This window comes from Heloderma suspectum, chromosome 5 (genome assembly GCF_057233095.1).
Source record: "Heloderma suspectum isolate Gila_16-S chromosome 5, 16-S_ref, whole genome shotgun sequence".
Classification (NCBI taxonomy): Eukaryota; Metazoa; Chordata; class Lepidosauria; order Squamata; family Helodermatidae; genus Heloderma; species Heloderma suspectum.
The window spans coordinates 19,567,382-19,582,863 of record NC_139462.1 but is presented as its reverse complement, the minus strand read 5'-3'; the positions used below and the strand labels follow the sequence as shown (position 1 = coordinate 19,582,863).

The window sequence follows — 15,482 nt, the reverse complement described above, 5'->3', positions numbered from 1 at the left end:
TGATATTTTGGACTTCAAGCCCCATCAGTCCCAGCAAGCATGGCCAGTGGTGAGGAATGCTGGGTACCAGGTTAAGAAAGGCTGCAATAGGGACTTAAGTGTAATTGTTCATTGTACTGTAGCGCCAATCCCAAATTTCTCTTCTTACATTACTTGCTTGATTGAGTTATCTCTAACTTCACTTTCATACTGTGAATATATTCTTCAGATACTTAATGATATGTTCATGCAGTAAGATTACAATGGGAATGCGTTGCTTTGTTGAAATGTGAGGTTTTATAGGCAGCACCTTGCTCCTTCAGATGTATGGAATGGTCTGAGTTTGTAGAAGGTTTCTTTAGATGGAATTTATGCTCCAGTGCACAGCGAGCCAAATTAACAAAGTGGAAATGGATAAAAGGTGAATACAAAATTACACATGAACTTTCTTGCTGGATCAGAGCAAAGTCCGGCTAGTAGAGCGTTCAAACAGATGCCTACCAGATACCTCTGGAAGATCACAAGTGGAATGTAAAGGTCATGGCCTCTCATTGTTTGTTTTGAGAATCTGATAGGCAGAGGTATTCTGCCACAGAACAGGGAGGTTCAATTTATTTATTTACTGGCTTTCTGTACTATCAATAGCTGAATCTCTCTGGGCAGTTCACAAAACAAAGGTGAAAGCCATAAATATAATAAAACAATCTAAAATCTAAAACAAATTAAAACAACCACAGAATAAACCCAAAGTAAAACCAACAGCAGACAATGGCAGTGCAAGGATCTAAAAAGCAGCAACACTTTTTTAAAACTGAAAGGCTAAAATGCCTGGGATAATAAAAAGGTCTTTGCCTGGCACCGAAAAGTCAGTAATGTAGGCACCAAGTCAGCCTCTCTTGGGAGGAAGTTCCATAACTGGGTTCCATCGCTGAAAAGGCCATCTCTCTTATAGCCACCCACTAACTGTCCATTAACTGTCATTGGCAACCTTATCCTCCCATTAATTTGTCTAATGTTTTGTTAAAACTTTCAGAACTAGCTGCCTGTTGTAGTAGTGGATTCCATATGTTCATGATGCATTGTGTGAAGAGAGAAGCCATACACAGGCATTCGGCCTACTCAAGTGAGGGTCAAAAGTGGGGAGGGGTCTTGGGCATGCATGCGAGCCTCACCCCCAGTGCCCCTGCTCCCATCCTTGTTGCACTGAGTAGCAAAGTCTCAACAGAGCTTCTACTCAATGTTCACTTGTATGCAAGTAGAACCCTCTGTGAAACTCAGAAGTAAAGTAGGCCCAGGTGGGTAAAGTAGTCCTCCCCATCGTGCCACAGCTTCTACTCATGTTGCCTTGGGACTGGAGTGCAGAAGGGAGGCACACTCTGGTTTTTGCCATCAGCCAGGGGACCTGGGGCCACTGGGAGGCTGCACCCACTGCTTCCAGGAATAACAGCAAGCTGAGGGGGAGACTAACCTGGTCCATCTGTCAACCAGAGAAGGAGCAGTTACAGGGAGTTCACTTACCCCTCCTTGCAAGAAAGAACACTTGGCTACAACTTAAAGTTGCCCTGGGATTGCAGAAGTGAGCGAGAAAGTAGCCCCAATTGCTATTCAAGCAAAAAGCACCACTAAGGGCCTTCTCAGTGGTGACCCCCCAACTGCAGAATGATCTCCCTGATGAGGCCTGCCTGGTGCCAACATTGTTATATTTTGGCACCATGTTTAAGACCTTCATCATCTCTCAGGCATTTAGCAGCATATGACGAGTTTAATCAGATCCTGGATTTGTTTTATGACTGATTGCTTAAAGCTGTTTTTAGATATATGTTGTCTCTGGGTGTAGTGTCTGTTTGTTGTGCTTTAATGGGTCTTTAAACTTTGTATACTGTATCTTTAATGGTTTTTGATCTTTGTAAACTGCCCAGAGAGCTTTGGCTATGAGGTGATATAGAAATGTATTCTTCTTCTTCTTCTTCTTCTTCTTCTTCTTCTTCTTCTTCTTCTTCTTCTTCGTATTATTATTATTATTATTATTATTATTATTATTATTATTATTATAGAAGATCAGCCTTCCCCAAAGTGCATTTGCCCACTTCTAGTTCACCACCTTGTTCTGGCCTTAACAAACTGATCTCCCTCCTCTTCCTTTTTCCTTCACTCCCCTTCTCATGTATGTCTTGCCTTTTTAGTTTGCAAGCCTGATGGTCTGAGCTGCTTTGAGAGACAATGATTGTCCAAAAAGTGGGGTGAAAATACAATAAATAAATCATAAATAAATCATCAAGCAAAACATGGGTAGGCACCCCCTTCAGAGCTTCTGTCTCAACACAGGGACTGAGCAGGCAGGGATTGGGGGTATTGGGAGAGGGCTTTACATGCCCACTTTTAGCCCTCACTTGAGCAGGTTGAATGCCTTCATAGGGCTTGTGAATTTGGAACATCTAGAATTGAGACTCATGCCCTGATTGCCAAGGCACTGATATTTGTGTGTGTGTGTGCATGTATGCAAAACGGATGCAATTCGCTTTTTGTAGAGTGGGTGTGCACAGCTTGTATCCCACCAAGCTGAACACAGACTACCACCATTGTATATGGAATGCCGTCCCTGAGGAAGCTTGCCAGGTGCCATCCTTATTATCTTTGCAGTGCAGGGTGAAGACTTTTTATTATTTTGCCGATTCATTTCTGCCTATTTTATGACTGATCTTTGTTTTATGGCATAGTGTTGTTGGATTGTATTGGTTTTATCAAGGCTGCAGTTCCTATGGGTTGTATCCAACCTTGACTGTCCGCTGGTGGAATGGAAACTGCCAGCCATGGAATGGTTTTCCCTTCCCCTCCTCAGCCCCCTAAAAGAGGGTTGGGTGACCCTCTGGAGCAGATTTTGGGGGGCTGCAGGGGTGCGGAGGAGAGCGAGGGGAAGTCCCATCACATGAGCCAAAGTCCACTCACACAGTGTTGGATTTAAGCCTGTGCTTTTAGCTTAGCTTTTGCTTTTATGTTTTTCATTGTAATTTTGTTATTGATTATTTGCCACCCTGGGAATTTTATACTGAAGGGCGGCCTAGAAATTATCTAAAATACGTAGATATATCATGACCTGCCAGATGCTTGACAAGGCCCTTTTGTTTTTGCAGGCTCAGGCAGACAGCAAAAATGGGAGATTAATCAAATTCCTGGCAGGCAGCACTACGTGATTGTTGATCTGAGTTCAGTTTTGTGGGTCATGAGTCGTACATGCCTGTCATGGAGTGATAATTGCCTGCAATCTTATTCAAGCTTTGAGAGATGCCGTCAGATTCTTTTCAGGGAATTAGTGTACTGCAGCCTCATGAAATGATTGCCCATGAAAGCTATTTGGTTCAAGCAGAGCACCCTGAAGGTCAACTACTGCAGCATCCTGAAATGCTCTCTGGATGGTTTTCTTTTTATTCATTACCATATATGTAGCTCCATGCTGCTGCCACTGCTGCAGTGATGGTGATGGTGATGGTGATGTATTTTTATACTGCCCAATAACGTACATTCTCTACTAAGCAGCTTACAATAGAATTTTAAAACAGTTGAATACAGAAATAAAACCACAAAATAAGGCTCAAGTAGAAAAGGTATTGGTACTTTCTACAGTATCTTTAATTCGAAAAACAAACTAACAAAAAATAGATACTGCACATTTTATTTCTAGCAATAATTTACCTTGTTGGTTTTGTGTCTGCAGGACCTTCAATCAAACTGTTGGGACCTTTGAAGAACTCCAAGCGTACCTTGTGGGTTATGTGGCTAATCTGGCTCGTGATGATGAAAAAAGGCAAGCTCAGTAAGTCGGTCCTCAAAATTGCATTGAAAGTAACCTCCCCTACATTATTTAAGGATAGACAGCACGGGTATAATTTCTACATTAATAACAGCAGGTTATTTAAAAATACATAGAGACAGCAACACCTCTGATTTTTTTCTCATAAGTGACCAGATTTACTATGATTTTTAAGAAGTTTTAATCGACATTTTTCAGCCACTTTAAATCCACAAGACTCAAATCTTGCAAACGTTTACAACATTTCAGATTTAACAGCAATAGAGATTACAGAATTGAAGTATTTTGTTTAATGGGCATATGCTGTTGTCTTTTTCATTTTCAGCTAGTTTTGTTTATTATATTTCTATCCCATCCAATAGCCAAAGCTCTCTGGGTGGTTTACAAAAGATTAAAACTTTAACAATACAATATAAAACATAATATAAAAAAACTATTTACATACAAAAACAATTTAAAAGATCAACAATTAAAATCCCAGGACCAAAGAAAACCTTATCATATGCTGTCAAATGCCTGGGAGTAGAAGAAACAGTAGAGGAAAGTCTTAACCTGGTGCCAAAAAGATGACTCCAGATGGACCTCACCAGGGAGAGTGTTCCATAATCAGGGAGCCATCACCAAAAAGGCTCTCACCCTCGTTGCCATCCTCCGAACCTCCCTCTGAGGAGGCACCATGAGGAGGATCTCAAATAATGATAATAGTTTACAGGTAGATTAATACCAGGAGAGGTACTCCATCTACTGCTCTCCAGTAGAGCTGCTCAGCAACAACATATTGTCTTTCAGCTGTGTTGCCATAAATGGCACCACTGAGAATCTCTAGGCAATTCTTCGGGCTTGCAACATATAGAATGCAATTCAGAGGTCTCCCTTTCCCTCAAGTGTCAGAGTTTCCCATTCTGTTCTTTGCATGAATACTTTCCACTTTGCATTTCTCATACAAGGTAATAAAAAGCTCTTAAGCGTGGGGACCAAAAACGTTTCTCAGAGGTTCCTAGCTGCATGCAGTCTTAAACCTGGCTGCATGCAAGTTTAGTTATCCCCGCCCTGGTCCAAACGGACTTAGCCCGACTCAGTTTGAGAACAACAATTTGCTTTGTAGTGTGCACCTCCCACTGTAGATATAACGCCATCTTCCATCATTTAGTTTTAAATCTCTTAGGGCAAAATTCTATGGGATCCTCCCTGGGAATGGGTACATGTAAGCCTCTGAACTCTGTGTATCCAAAGCAGAACTGGAGGCATCTCCTGCTCTGCATTTAAGCTAGATGGGCCTTGTGGGGTAGGGGGAAGGAAGGGGGTGGGGGATGGCTCGGGATGCCTCATATTCCCACATCCCCAGTCCCCTCCTGCTACGAGGGGGAGGGGGCAGGGAGTGCAGTTTCCTGGCTCGGAGCTCAGAGCCCTGCCTCTGAGCTCAGATCCAGGAAACCGAACAATCCTTATTTATTTATTTGTTTGTTTGTTTATTTATTACATTTATGCCCCGCCTTTTTTCCTCTTGCAAGGAACCCAAGGCGGCTTACATTATCCTCCTCCTCTCCATTTTATCCTCACAACAACAACCCTGTGAGGCGGGTTGGGCTGAGAGTCTGTGACTGGCCCAAAGTCACCCAGTGAGCTTCCATGGCCGAGTGGGGACTAGAACCCAGATCTCCTGACTCCCAGTCCAACACTCTCGCCACTACACCACACTGGCTGTCAATCCTATGTCCCCCAAATGCTGAGTAGGGGACATGGGATTAATTCCTTAATTTCTTGATATTGATATTATTGCTCAAAATGTGTTTATTGGCGCTGCCTTGGGAAAATGTTTTTATTTTGAGGGGCAGCATAACAGTCTTTAAAAATAATTACATAAATAAGGGCACACTTCTATGCATGTTTAGACAGAAAAAAGCATGCTGGGAGTTATCAGACTTTTTTCCCTGTCTAAACATGCATGGGGTTGTGCCCTAAATGACTCAGCATTATGCCTTTCCAATAAAAGATAGTGGTTCCTACTAGCGCTGCACCTTTTTTGAATTGCTGATTGGTAGATGGTGGTATGCGTTATGAGTCTCATTTTTGTTTCAATCCTTTCCATTTTAATGGATTATCCAAATGACTATTAATGCAGAGCAGGACTCAGTGCTCAGACTGAAGAAATGACTATTGGCATTCTGATGAAAAATTCCTCGACCCTCACTTCATTCCTACAAACTCACAAAAGGCCACGCTGAGAGATGCAATAAAGCCAGATGACTGTTCATCAAACAAATTACCATTTCAGACCCGAGGTATCCAAACAGAGACAATGCAATCAATATTTAATGTCTCATGAAATGCTGTCATTAAAAAAAGGCTTTAAATTGAACTGTAGGCGACATTTGCAGCTCATCTGCATGAAGATTTGACATCTGAGGTGGAGGGGAACCCTCTAAATTTCATTGGGAAAAAAACCATAGTCTCTTCCCATCAGACTTTCCTTCAGTTTAAGTTTTTAAACCCCCTTTTCCTGCTATCGATGCTAGGATTTATACATTATTTTCCCCCTAGAAGATAAAGAATTCTCTTGGCACACGCTCACCTCTCCCTCTAACATGCCAAGAACCTTAAATGGCACTGAAAACACTGCAGAGTTATCTAGGCAGCCTGACCCTATGACAGGCACCAGCTGTACTGTCGAGGTTACTTTGATGATGCCTTCATGACCAAGGACGCAGAACATCTGTCTCTATCTCCCCAACCAGGAAGGAGCCCTCCTTCGTATCCCTCCCTATCACCTAAACGTCAGAGTAGGTTTGCCCTGGATGCTCTGCAAACTCCAGTTCGTGCACATACACAGTTCCCATGCAGGCAGGCTCCCCTGTCCTGCATTCACTTGAAGAGACGGTGCACCTTTGCATGCAAAGGGACAGACATGCAGAGATGCACTTCCCACTGAAGTGAGTGGGGACTTCCTCACCCGTGGAAGAGCTCTGTGTGCACAGTTGCCAGGATCCCCTCAGCCCCGTGCTCAGATAGTGAACCTAATGAGACCTTCTCTAGAGAGGAGCAGGACTGTGCTGCTGGCCCTAGTCCTGGCAGAAACTACAGGGAATTAAAATCTCAAGGACACCCTAGGACTGCAGACGAGACTCCAGGAGGCTGTGACACCAAAGGACCCAAAGACTTCTGATCTATTTATTTATTTGTTTGCAATATTTGTATACTGGTCCATATCTAGAACAGATTTCGGAGCGGTGAACACAAGAGATAAAATAGTAAAAGGATAAAAAGATTAAAACACCAGATTAAAAATTATGCTGTTTTTAGAAACAGAATACCAATAAAAAACATGACTGGTCAGTTAAGGAATGCCTCCTGGAACAGCACAGTTTTCAGGAGATGCTGGAAGGAACACAACATTGACGCCTGCCTGACCTCCAAAGGAAGGGAATTCCACAGAAAGGGGGCCGCCACACTGAAGGCCCTTCTCCTGGTGGACTCCAGAGCATGCCCTCTGACCTCAGTGACTGGGCAGGTTGGTAAGGGGACCTCCAAGACCCTTCATTGTCACCACCAGGGCCAGAAGAGCAGAGGAGATAACAAGCTTGTGCTAAAGTCCAGCACGAGAGATGCAGTGCCTGTTTGGCAGACCCAGACCTCCCCTCCCTCAGTCCTACTTGGGAGGAGGCAAGCATCAGTGCAAGGGTGGCAAACCTCCTTCAGCCCCAGGGCCAAATTCCGCTTCAAATAAGCTCTTGAGGCTGCATTCCAGTGATGGGCGGGGCTGAAGGCAAAAGGGGCACAGGCAGAATACCAGCATATTCAGCATATTCAAGCATATTTTGGCTTGAAGCTCTTCCTATCAGTAACTAAGCCTTAGGAGAGGCATTTCAACCTTTTAGAATGGGGAAAAGAATTCCCTAAATCTGGAAAGCCACCATTGGTGGTTGGGGGGAAGGGGGTGGGGTCGGGAAAGGAGGTGTAGCCATCTGGGGCACCCTGGAGGGGTGAATTGGGACCCCAGGCCTAAGCTTCTGCTCCTCTATACCATTGCCTGCTCTGGATGTGGGTTCTACTGAACTCCAGGGAGAGGCAAAGCTGCCCAGTTTGCTAGAAAGCCCCTCAAGCTCTGCCTGCTGCTGTTGGCTGGTGCAAGAGCTCAGTGAGGAAGCCCCTCACATAGCCTTGCTAACCCAGGTCTGGATTCTGCTGGACCACTCCTCTGCTGGTCCAGGCCACTGGCTCATGCCCCTGCTTTGACAGCTGGTGACGTCTGCCCTGCTCAAGATTGGCAGAAGCAGACTGCTTTGTGAGGGCTGCACTGGACCTGCAGAGCCATTGGGGGCTGCATGAACAGGCTGGGGGTGGGGAGGTCACACCAGGACACACACGTGCACACACACACACGCACACACACTTTCACTCATTACATACACACACACTTGTTGACTGGGTTTGCACAGCACGCTAACCCACACAAAGTGGTTGAGTGTGGGTTGCTGAGCCGTGGGTTGTTTGATGAACCGTGGGTTAGCGTGTTGTCTGAACCCAGGACATATTCCGCAGGGTAGCTTGTTAACCATGCAGTGTGGCATATTTTTTTCCTCAAACAAGCTACCTTGAGAACCCATGGTATGCTGTTGGGTTGTTCAGGGTAGTTAACAAGCCACGCTGTATGGTTAACAAGCCTGTGGAAAATGTCCTGGGTTCAGACAACATGCTAACTCAGCCCAACTCTCTCTCTCTCTGTCACATAATTAGTATCTCGGGGTGGGGGGAATTGTATGTTAAGAATTGTGATTGTGATAGTTGATCAGCAGAGCAGTGGGAAAACTGGGTGGGAAATCCCAGTGCCGGCAGTCTGCATAGAAAGCAGCTCACAGGCTGCCTATTTATATGTGGGCTAGCAGAAGTGCATCTTTGGATCCAAGCCAAAGTATGGGGCTATCAGAAATGCTTTCTGAAAAGCTGTCAGACCACTGCAGTAATTCTCAGTTGCATGCTCAGTGAGATTGAACTGAAAAGGATATTTTATTCCTTTTAATGCAGAGTTTCTTCCTTGGAGCAACTACCCGGTGATGTCTCTTTGGAGATGATACAGCTGAAAGAAAAATTAACCCAGTTTCCTTCCACTTGCCCATTTCAGAACTTGGAAGTTGTTGCTACTCTGGGTGTTGGTGGATTTGGAAGAGTTGAGCTTGTAAGAATTTGCCTTTTAAACATTTAGCTATAACTTTTGATGTGAATGCTTTGACGTAGCTATGCCAGCGTGAATGTTCTTATACTTTCTAATGGCATTTCTGCACCAGCCTAAAATCCTGCATTTAAAACGGGGCTTTCTGCTTCCGTTTTAAATGCAGGATCACAACTGACTCCCTTTACATGCGCTTCCTTTCCCTCCTCCCCTTCTCCCCCTATCTGAGTCTTCCATTATCTTCCATTGATCTTGCTCCTCTTCTTGCTGCTTTAACTCTTTTCACGGAGGAAACTGAAGCGGAACACAATGGAGTAATTTGATAGCTCATTATCTGCGATCTATTTAAAAACAGAACAAAAGGCATTTATTGCAGGAGATGCCCTGGAGGGTCACAGCGTCATGTAAAGAGCCCGCAAACTTCCATGAGGGAGCAATCTCAGTTGTAGGATAAAAGCCTGGTGTGAAGGAGCCCTAAAGCATCAGCACTTTTAAGTACATTCTTCAGTATATGAATAACAATGCCTACAATCAATAATGACATTCCTCTCTTATTCTCCTCCCTAATCCCCATCCTCCATTACCTTGCTACAGCTGTGAAGCTGACAGTACTGGATTTGGGCTTGTGCTCTGGTTGTGGGGGATTCCTCCATATAAATAATCTATATACAGGATAAGACCCATTGAAGTGAATTAAGTCCCATTGTTTTCCATTGTAGTTTAAGTGTGCTTAATGTTGTGGATGATTGCCCCCCAAGCAGGACAAAATTGTTATTCAAGCAGGGTCCCCACAATGGGCAGCCCCTAATATCTAAGTAAAACTCACCACATTGCAAGATATTTTCCTCCCAGATTCTTGTTAACTGTGGAGTATAAAATATATGGCTGGCAACCCTTTTCTAAGGCCTTCCTTCCATTATGGATAACATTTATAATTCCATTCTCTTTACTCTGGAGCGGGAGGGAGTTTATATTTGTGTATCCCTTTTGACTATTTTTTTTGTGTGTGAGTTCAGGTAAAAGTTAAGAATGAGAACGTAGCATTTGCCATGAAGTGTATTAAGAAGAAGCACATAGTGGATACCAAACAGCAGGAGCACATTCACTCCGAAAAGAAAATTCTAGAAGAGGCCTGTTCTCCATTCATTGTGAAGTAAATTGTTTTTATTTTATATTTTACTTTTAAAAGCTGTTACAAAAACTGACACAGTCCAGGTATGGTTTAATCATTTTCCAGCTTGCCCCATATACCATGACTCCCTTTTCCACCCCCAATCCTGCAATGGACAGCTGCACTTTTCAGTTCACTTCTGTTCTGGATAATAATATTTTAAGGAGTGCCTTCTAAGAATTGTTACATTGTACTGCTCCAAATTACAGGGTAGAATCCCAATGGTGTAATTCCGCAAACTCAAATAGTGCTAGCAGAGCTCAGCCAAATCTTTCAGTTGTGCAAGTGGTTGCATGATGGGTTGCACAACGGATTGAGCAAGTGTAATGCACAACTGGTTGTGCAACCGGAACTTTAGTTGTATTCTCCTCTTGCACATAATTGGAAGCCTAGTTTCTGCTAGTGCAATGTTATTTGTGCTAGTGGAATAACACAGGTGGATACTGCCCAATATTACTTCTCAACATAATTATTTTATATGACGCCAGGGCCACTAGACCCTAACAGCTCTCAATCAATATGGCGGAGTGTTACTTTTTGTGAGGGAGTTGAAGAGCAGGAGGTGTGGCTACATCTCAGGATGGGGCTCTTTGCTGTCCCATGGATCCCCATCACCATAGTAACAGATCCATAGCTTTCCACACCCTCAGATTCAGTGCCGGTGCAAGTGCCAGCCAGAAAGGGAAGGCCTCCTCCGTGGCCATGCCTAAGCTTTGTAATTCCCCTCCTAGAGAGGCCCACCTGATGGCCACAAGGTTAAGACCTTTCTTTTTTTATAGAAGGTTTTTGGTAGGTAGGAGTTGTTTTCATTCTGCTTCTGTCTGCCCCTCTTGAACAGTCTCTTATCACTTGTTTTAGTTTATTTATTTAAAAATCAATACCCCAGTTTTCCCCTCCAAAAGCAAAGTGGCTCAGACAGGCTCACAAAATATAGTGTTAAACTGCTCAGTGTGATTTTTTAAAAATGTGTGATAGTGTTTTTATTAGGGGAGGGGCTGGTTGACTATGGTTACTCGCTACAGCATCTTATCTGTTGTTGCGTTCTATATTTGTTTTGTCTTACTGGGCAGTATTCAGTAGGTGCCTTGTGCGCACGGCCAGCCCACTGGTTGCAGTTTGTGCCCAGACTCTACCGCTTACAGCCACAACATAGCACTTCTGAGGGCAAGCCCCGAAACAAGCAGAAATGCTAATTTCTGGAAGGAGTGGGTCATGCTTTCCAGAAATGAGTGTTTCCACACATTTCAGGGCTTGCCCCTGGAAGCGCTACATTGTGGCCGCAAGCGGTAGGGGCTGTGCATGCAAGACCCCTATTAGATCCTGCCTGTTGTTCTTAACTTTTGCAAACTGCCTTTGGAATGTTTTTGGAAAGGTGGGGTATAAATGTTTTAAATGAATAGATAATGAATAAATAAAGGTTGCATTCCAGTCACCAGGGAGGGAGCCATACCACACAACTGCACCTGCATTGTTATTCTCTCCCCAGCCACCAACTCAACTGGCTCAGTTGCTTTGCAAGCCTAGGGCCTAGAGTTAGAATTTTTAAAATCACTTTTAGATCTCAGGATAGTTTAATATATTGATCTTATATTGTACTTCCTCTCAAAAAGACACAATTAAAGATACAGCTTTGCATCTATCAGATGCAAAGGCAAAGGGTTAATTTGTAAAATAACAGTTGGCAATGTAGGTGTGATGTAGTGGCTAAAGAGATGTAAATCAGGAAGTCCCAGGTTCAAATCTCACCTCCACAATGGACTCACTAAGTACCCTTAGGCAGGCTACTTCTCTCAGCCTCAGTCTCTACACACACAGCCCGCCTCATATGGGAAATAATAATACTAACTTACTTACTTTACAGGATTGTTGGAAGGATTACATCTATATAATGCATGTGAAGCATTTTGAACGCTTAAAAGCACTATTCAAATATTAAACATTACTACTATGCTAAATAGATTTTTGTTTTAAATTGAAATTGTTTTGATTTTTCTGTCTGTTCTTCTTTCACTTTGCTGCAGATTGTACCGCACTTTCAAAGACAACAAATATGTTTACATGCTCTTGGAAGCCTGTCTTGGAGGTGAGCTATGGAGTATTCTCAGGGACAGGTAATAACCTTTTTTGTTGTTCAAGTCCTTTTTCCTGTTCTGTATGAAGATTAAAATTAATGAAGGGATGTAAGAAGAAGAAGAACATTATGCAGGCCTTAAGATCCACACTGAATTAGAATGGTTGGACCCATAAGAAGCTATGTAACTGACAATAGGTTTTCAGAAACTTACAGGGCCGTGTGGTACTGCTGTTGTTGCCAATGAGGACAGACTCCTTTTTTCCTGTGGTCTCTGGACAAAAGGTTTTGCAATTATGAAAGAGCTTCTAAACCATGCAAGAACTATTTAATAAGACTAAGGCTTTATTGATTTATTGATTTCATTTCTATACTGTCCAATAACTGAAGCTCTGGGCTGTTCACAAAAATTAAAACCAGAAGTACAGCATAAAAACAATATAAAATATAAAAGCTTTAAAACTACAGTATAAAACTACAACCAGCATAAAACCTAGCAGCAATGCAGAGATTTAAAATGCAGTAACAAATTTAAAACAGCAGAGCTAAAAGACTAGAATGCTAAAATTCCTGGAAAATAGACAGGTCTTCACCTGGCGCTGAAAAGGGTACAGTGTAAGCACCAGGCAAATCTCTCTAGGGAGCTCATTCCACAACTGGGGTGCCACATATATGACTGCAGCAGACTTGTTTTAGATTCAGGTCCGGTCATCAAATACAAAATGCAGGGATAAAAAGTAGTATCCAATAGGGACCCGTGTGTGCTCAGCCAGCCCTGCTGGCCACATCTGGTTCTGAAACACATCATGGATTATTGACCAACTTTCTGGGATTAGTTTGATAATTTTTCTTCCCGGTGGTAAATGGCCTCCATGGTTGAATGTACAACATAGAAGTAGGAATGCAAAAAGAAATGGATATCTCAAAGAGGTTTGGGGAATGGTAGTCTAGAAAGATGCTGCTATTTGTACCAAGTTTATTTTCTGAGACCATGACCTGATTTGCACGATCACCATGGGTTAAACAAGCCACAGTGGTTTGTTTAAACCACAGTGCATGCTGGGCGCCATTTGCCTAATCACCCACCTGGGTGTGTCATGTTGTCTGAGCCAAGGAAGGAGGGGGAGACAACCCTCAAATAACTCAACAATAGTCCATGGGTTATTTGGGGGTTGTTTCCCCCTCCAACAAGCTATGCTGCCTGGATTTGGACAACATGACAAGTTGGGTGATTAGGCAAATGGCGCCCAGCATGTGCCACAGCTTAAACAAGCCACGGTGACTGTGTGAACCGGCCCAGTGGTTGTACATCAGATTATTTTACTTGACAGAAACTTAGAGAAAGAAGGGTGAGGACAGAGACAATGGAAAATAAATACCTTCATTTTATCAACTATTGGAATAAAATATGTGATTTTAAAAATCCATAGCATTTTAATCTGTTTTATGTTAGGATTTTTTACTGTTTAAATATGATTTCTTTAAAAAAAAAACACCCTCTCTCAACCATCATGTGCAATCTGTTCCATATATGTTTATTCAGACATAAGTCCCACAAAATTATTCTTACTCCAAAATAAGTATGTTGAGGGTTGCAGCCTGAGGACAGAACTACATTTTACCCTGATATGTACCCAAACCCGGAGATGAAAATGTGGGAGGGGCACTTGCAGGCTAGAGTTGGTGGGAGGGCGAGTTTCTTAATCCCTCCCTGTGCCTACCAATTTTCCCTTAATGTGCCTCGCAGCTGAGCTTATTAAAAGAACAACAACCCACCAACCATTGATCACATTCTCTGATATGAACTTTCCTGTGTTTTAAGATCTTCTGGGGAGGCCCTTCTCTTGTTCCCCATATTTGGTGGGGATGCAAGAGGGCCTTTTCAGTGGCTGCTCCCAGGCTCAAATTCCCTGCTGAGAGAGGCTAGGTTGGCTTCATTTCTGTTGTCCTTCTGCCGGCAGGCAAATATGCTTTTATTCAAGCAGGCCTTTGGCATGTAGCTGGTCTGTCGCTGAAGCAAGTTCTATTGGGTTGGGTGCTATTTTTGTATCTTTTATGGTGTCTTTTTAAATTGTGTTTTTCATCTATTTGTTTTTATGATTATTTTAACTAAGTTTATTTTAACCTTGATTTTATTACCGTTAGCCACCTGGATTGCCATTTTTTTGTTGGAAAGGCAGGTTATAAATCAAATGAATAAACAAACAATTTAAAATGGCCTAGGGAGCATTTTGCAGAGTTGAATCAGTGAGAAAGGATTAAGCATCCCATCTCTTCCATGGATTCTCTTCTGCAAGTGTCCCCTTCTGAATTAATATTACCAGCCTAATGGTGGGTTAGGAACCCTTCTGTTTCAATAATAATAATAATAATATAGTTTTATAGAAAGAGAAGGAAAATATTTTAAATAACATTTTAAACATTAACTGTTTTTGTATTTGTAATTATGTGTTTTAATCTGTTTCTGTAAACCACTTAGAGATATGGTACTGATATAATAAATGGTATATAAATCGATTAAATATATAAATCATAAATAAAATGGTTACTTTCTTTCAGAGGTAGCTTTGATGAAACCACAACAAAGTTCTGTGTTGGGTGTGTGACAGAAGCTGTCGAATATTTGCATTATATCAGTGTGATCTATAGGGACCTGAAGCCAGAAAATTTAATTTTGGATGCCCAAGGATATATAAAGCTGGTAAAGTTTTGTTTTTGTTTAAATATGTATAGCCATATTAAAGAGAGAAGCTCATTTTTCATGCCCATCAAAGGAGAATTTAAGTGCACTTAATTCTTTGAGCCTCTAACACACTAAAGCCAAGACTACTTTTCCTTGTTGATTAGAAAGAAATATTAGTAACAGAGGGACCCATCTTCCTTGCATGTATTGATTTTTTCCATCTCCTGTTACAATTTTCATTCACAAGAATGTTCCTGTGAATTGTGTGCTTGACCAAAGTTGTACTGTGGGAAGGAATTCACTGGGGATCAGCAATTCTGGAGGCCCTCTGTGGAGTACCGTTTGCCAGCCCAGAGACAAGGAATGTGTGGAAGGAACAGTAACTGTACAAAGCAAACTTTCTCACAGTCCACTTTGGGCAGAATGAGGATGGAGCCCAGCCTGCTACCCTCAGTCCACTCATCACAGTGACATTCCTGTAAACTAGTTGCTGATCAAGGAATTGTATACATCCATATCTGCAGCGCATTTATAGTTCTTGGCATTCTTGTGCATGGCATAGCAGACATAGGAACTGCCAAGTGTGAAGAAGAATCAAGGGAA

General features: G+C 42.6%; 1 protein-coding gene across 1 annotated transcript in view; it reads left to right on the top strand.

Annotated features, from left to right (window-relative positions):
* Positions 1 to 15,482, top strand: part of PRKG2 (protein kinase cGMP-dependent 2) — an 86,998-nt gene that overhangs the window by 59,403 nt on the left and 12,113 nt on the right. The window contains exons 10-14 of the mRNA XM_084860209.1: positions 3,692 to 3,790; positions 8,810 to 8,960; positions 9,971 to 10,107; positions 12,147 to 12,236; positions 14,756 to 14,897. Of these exons, the coding sequence (XP_084716335.1) occupies positions 3,692 to 3,790; positions 8,810 to 8,960; positions 9,971 to 10,107; positions 12,147 to 12,236; positions 14,756 to 14,897 (619 nt within the window). The remainder of the gene's footprint in view (positions 1 to 3,691; positions 3,791 to 8,809; positions 8,961 to 9,970; positions 10,108 to 12,146; positions 12,237 to 14,755; positions 14,898 to 15,482) is intronic.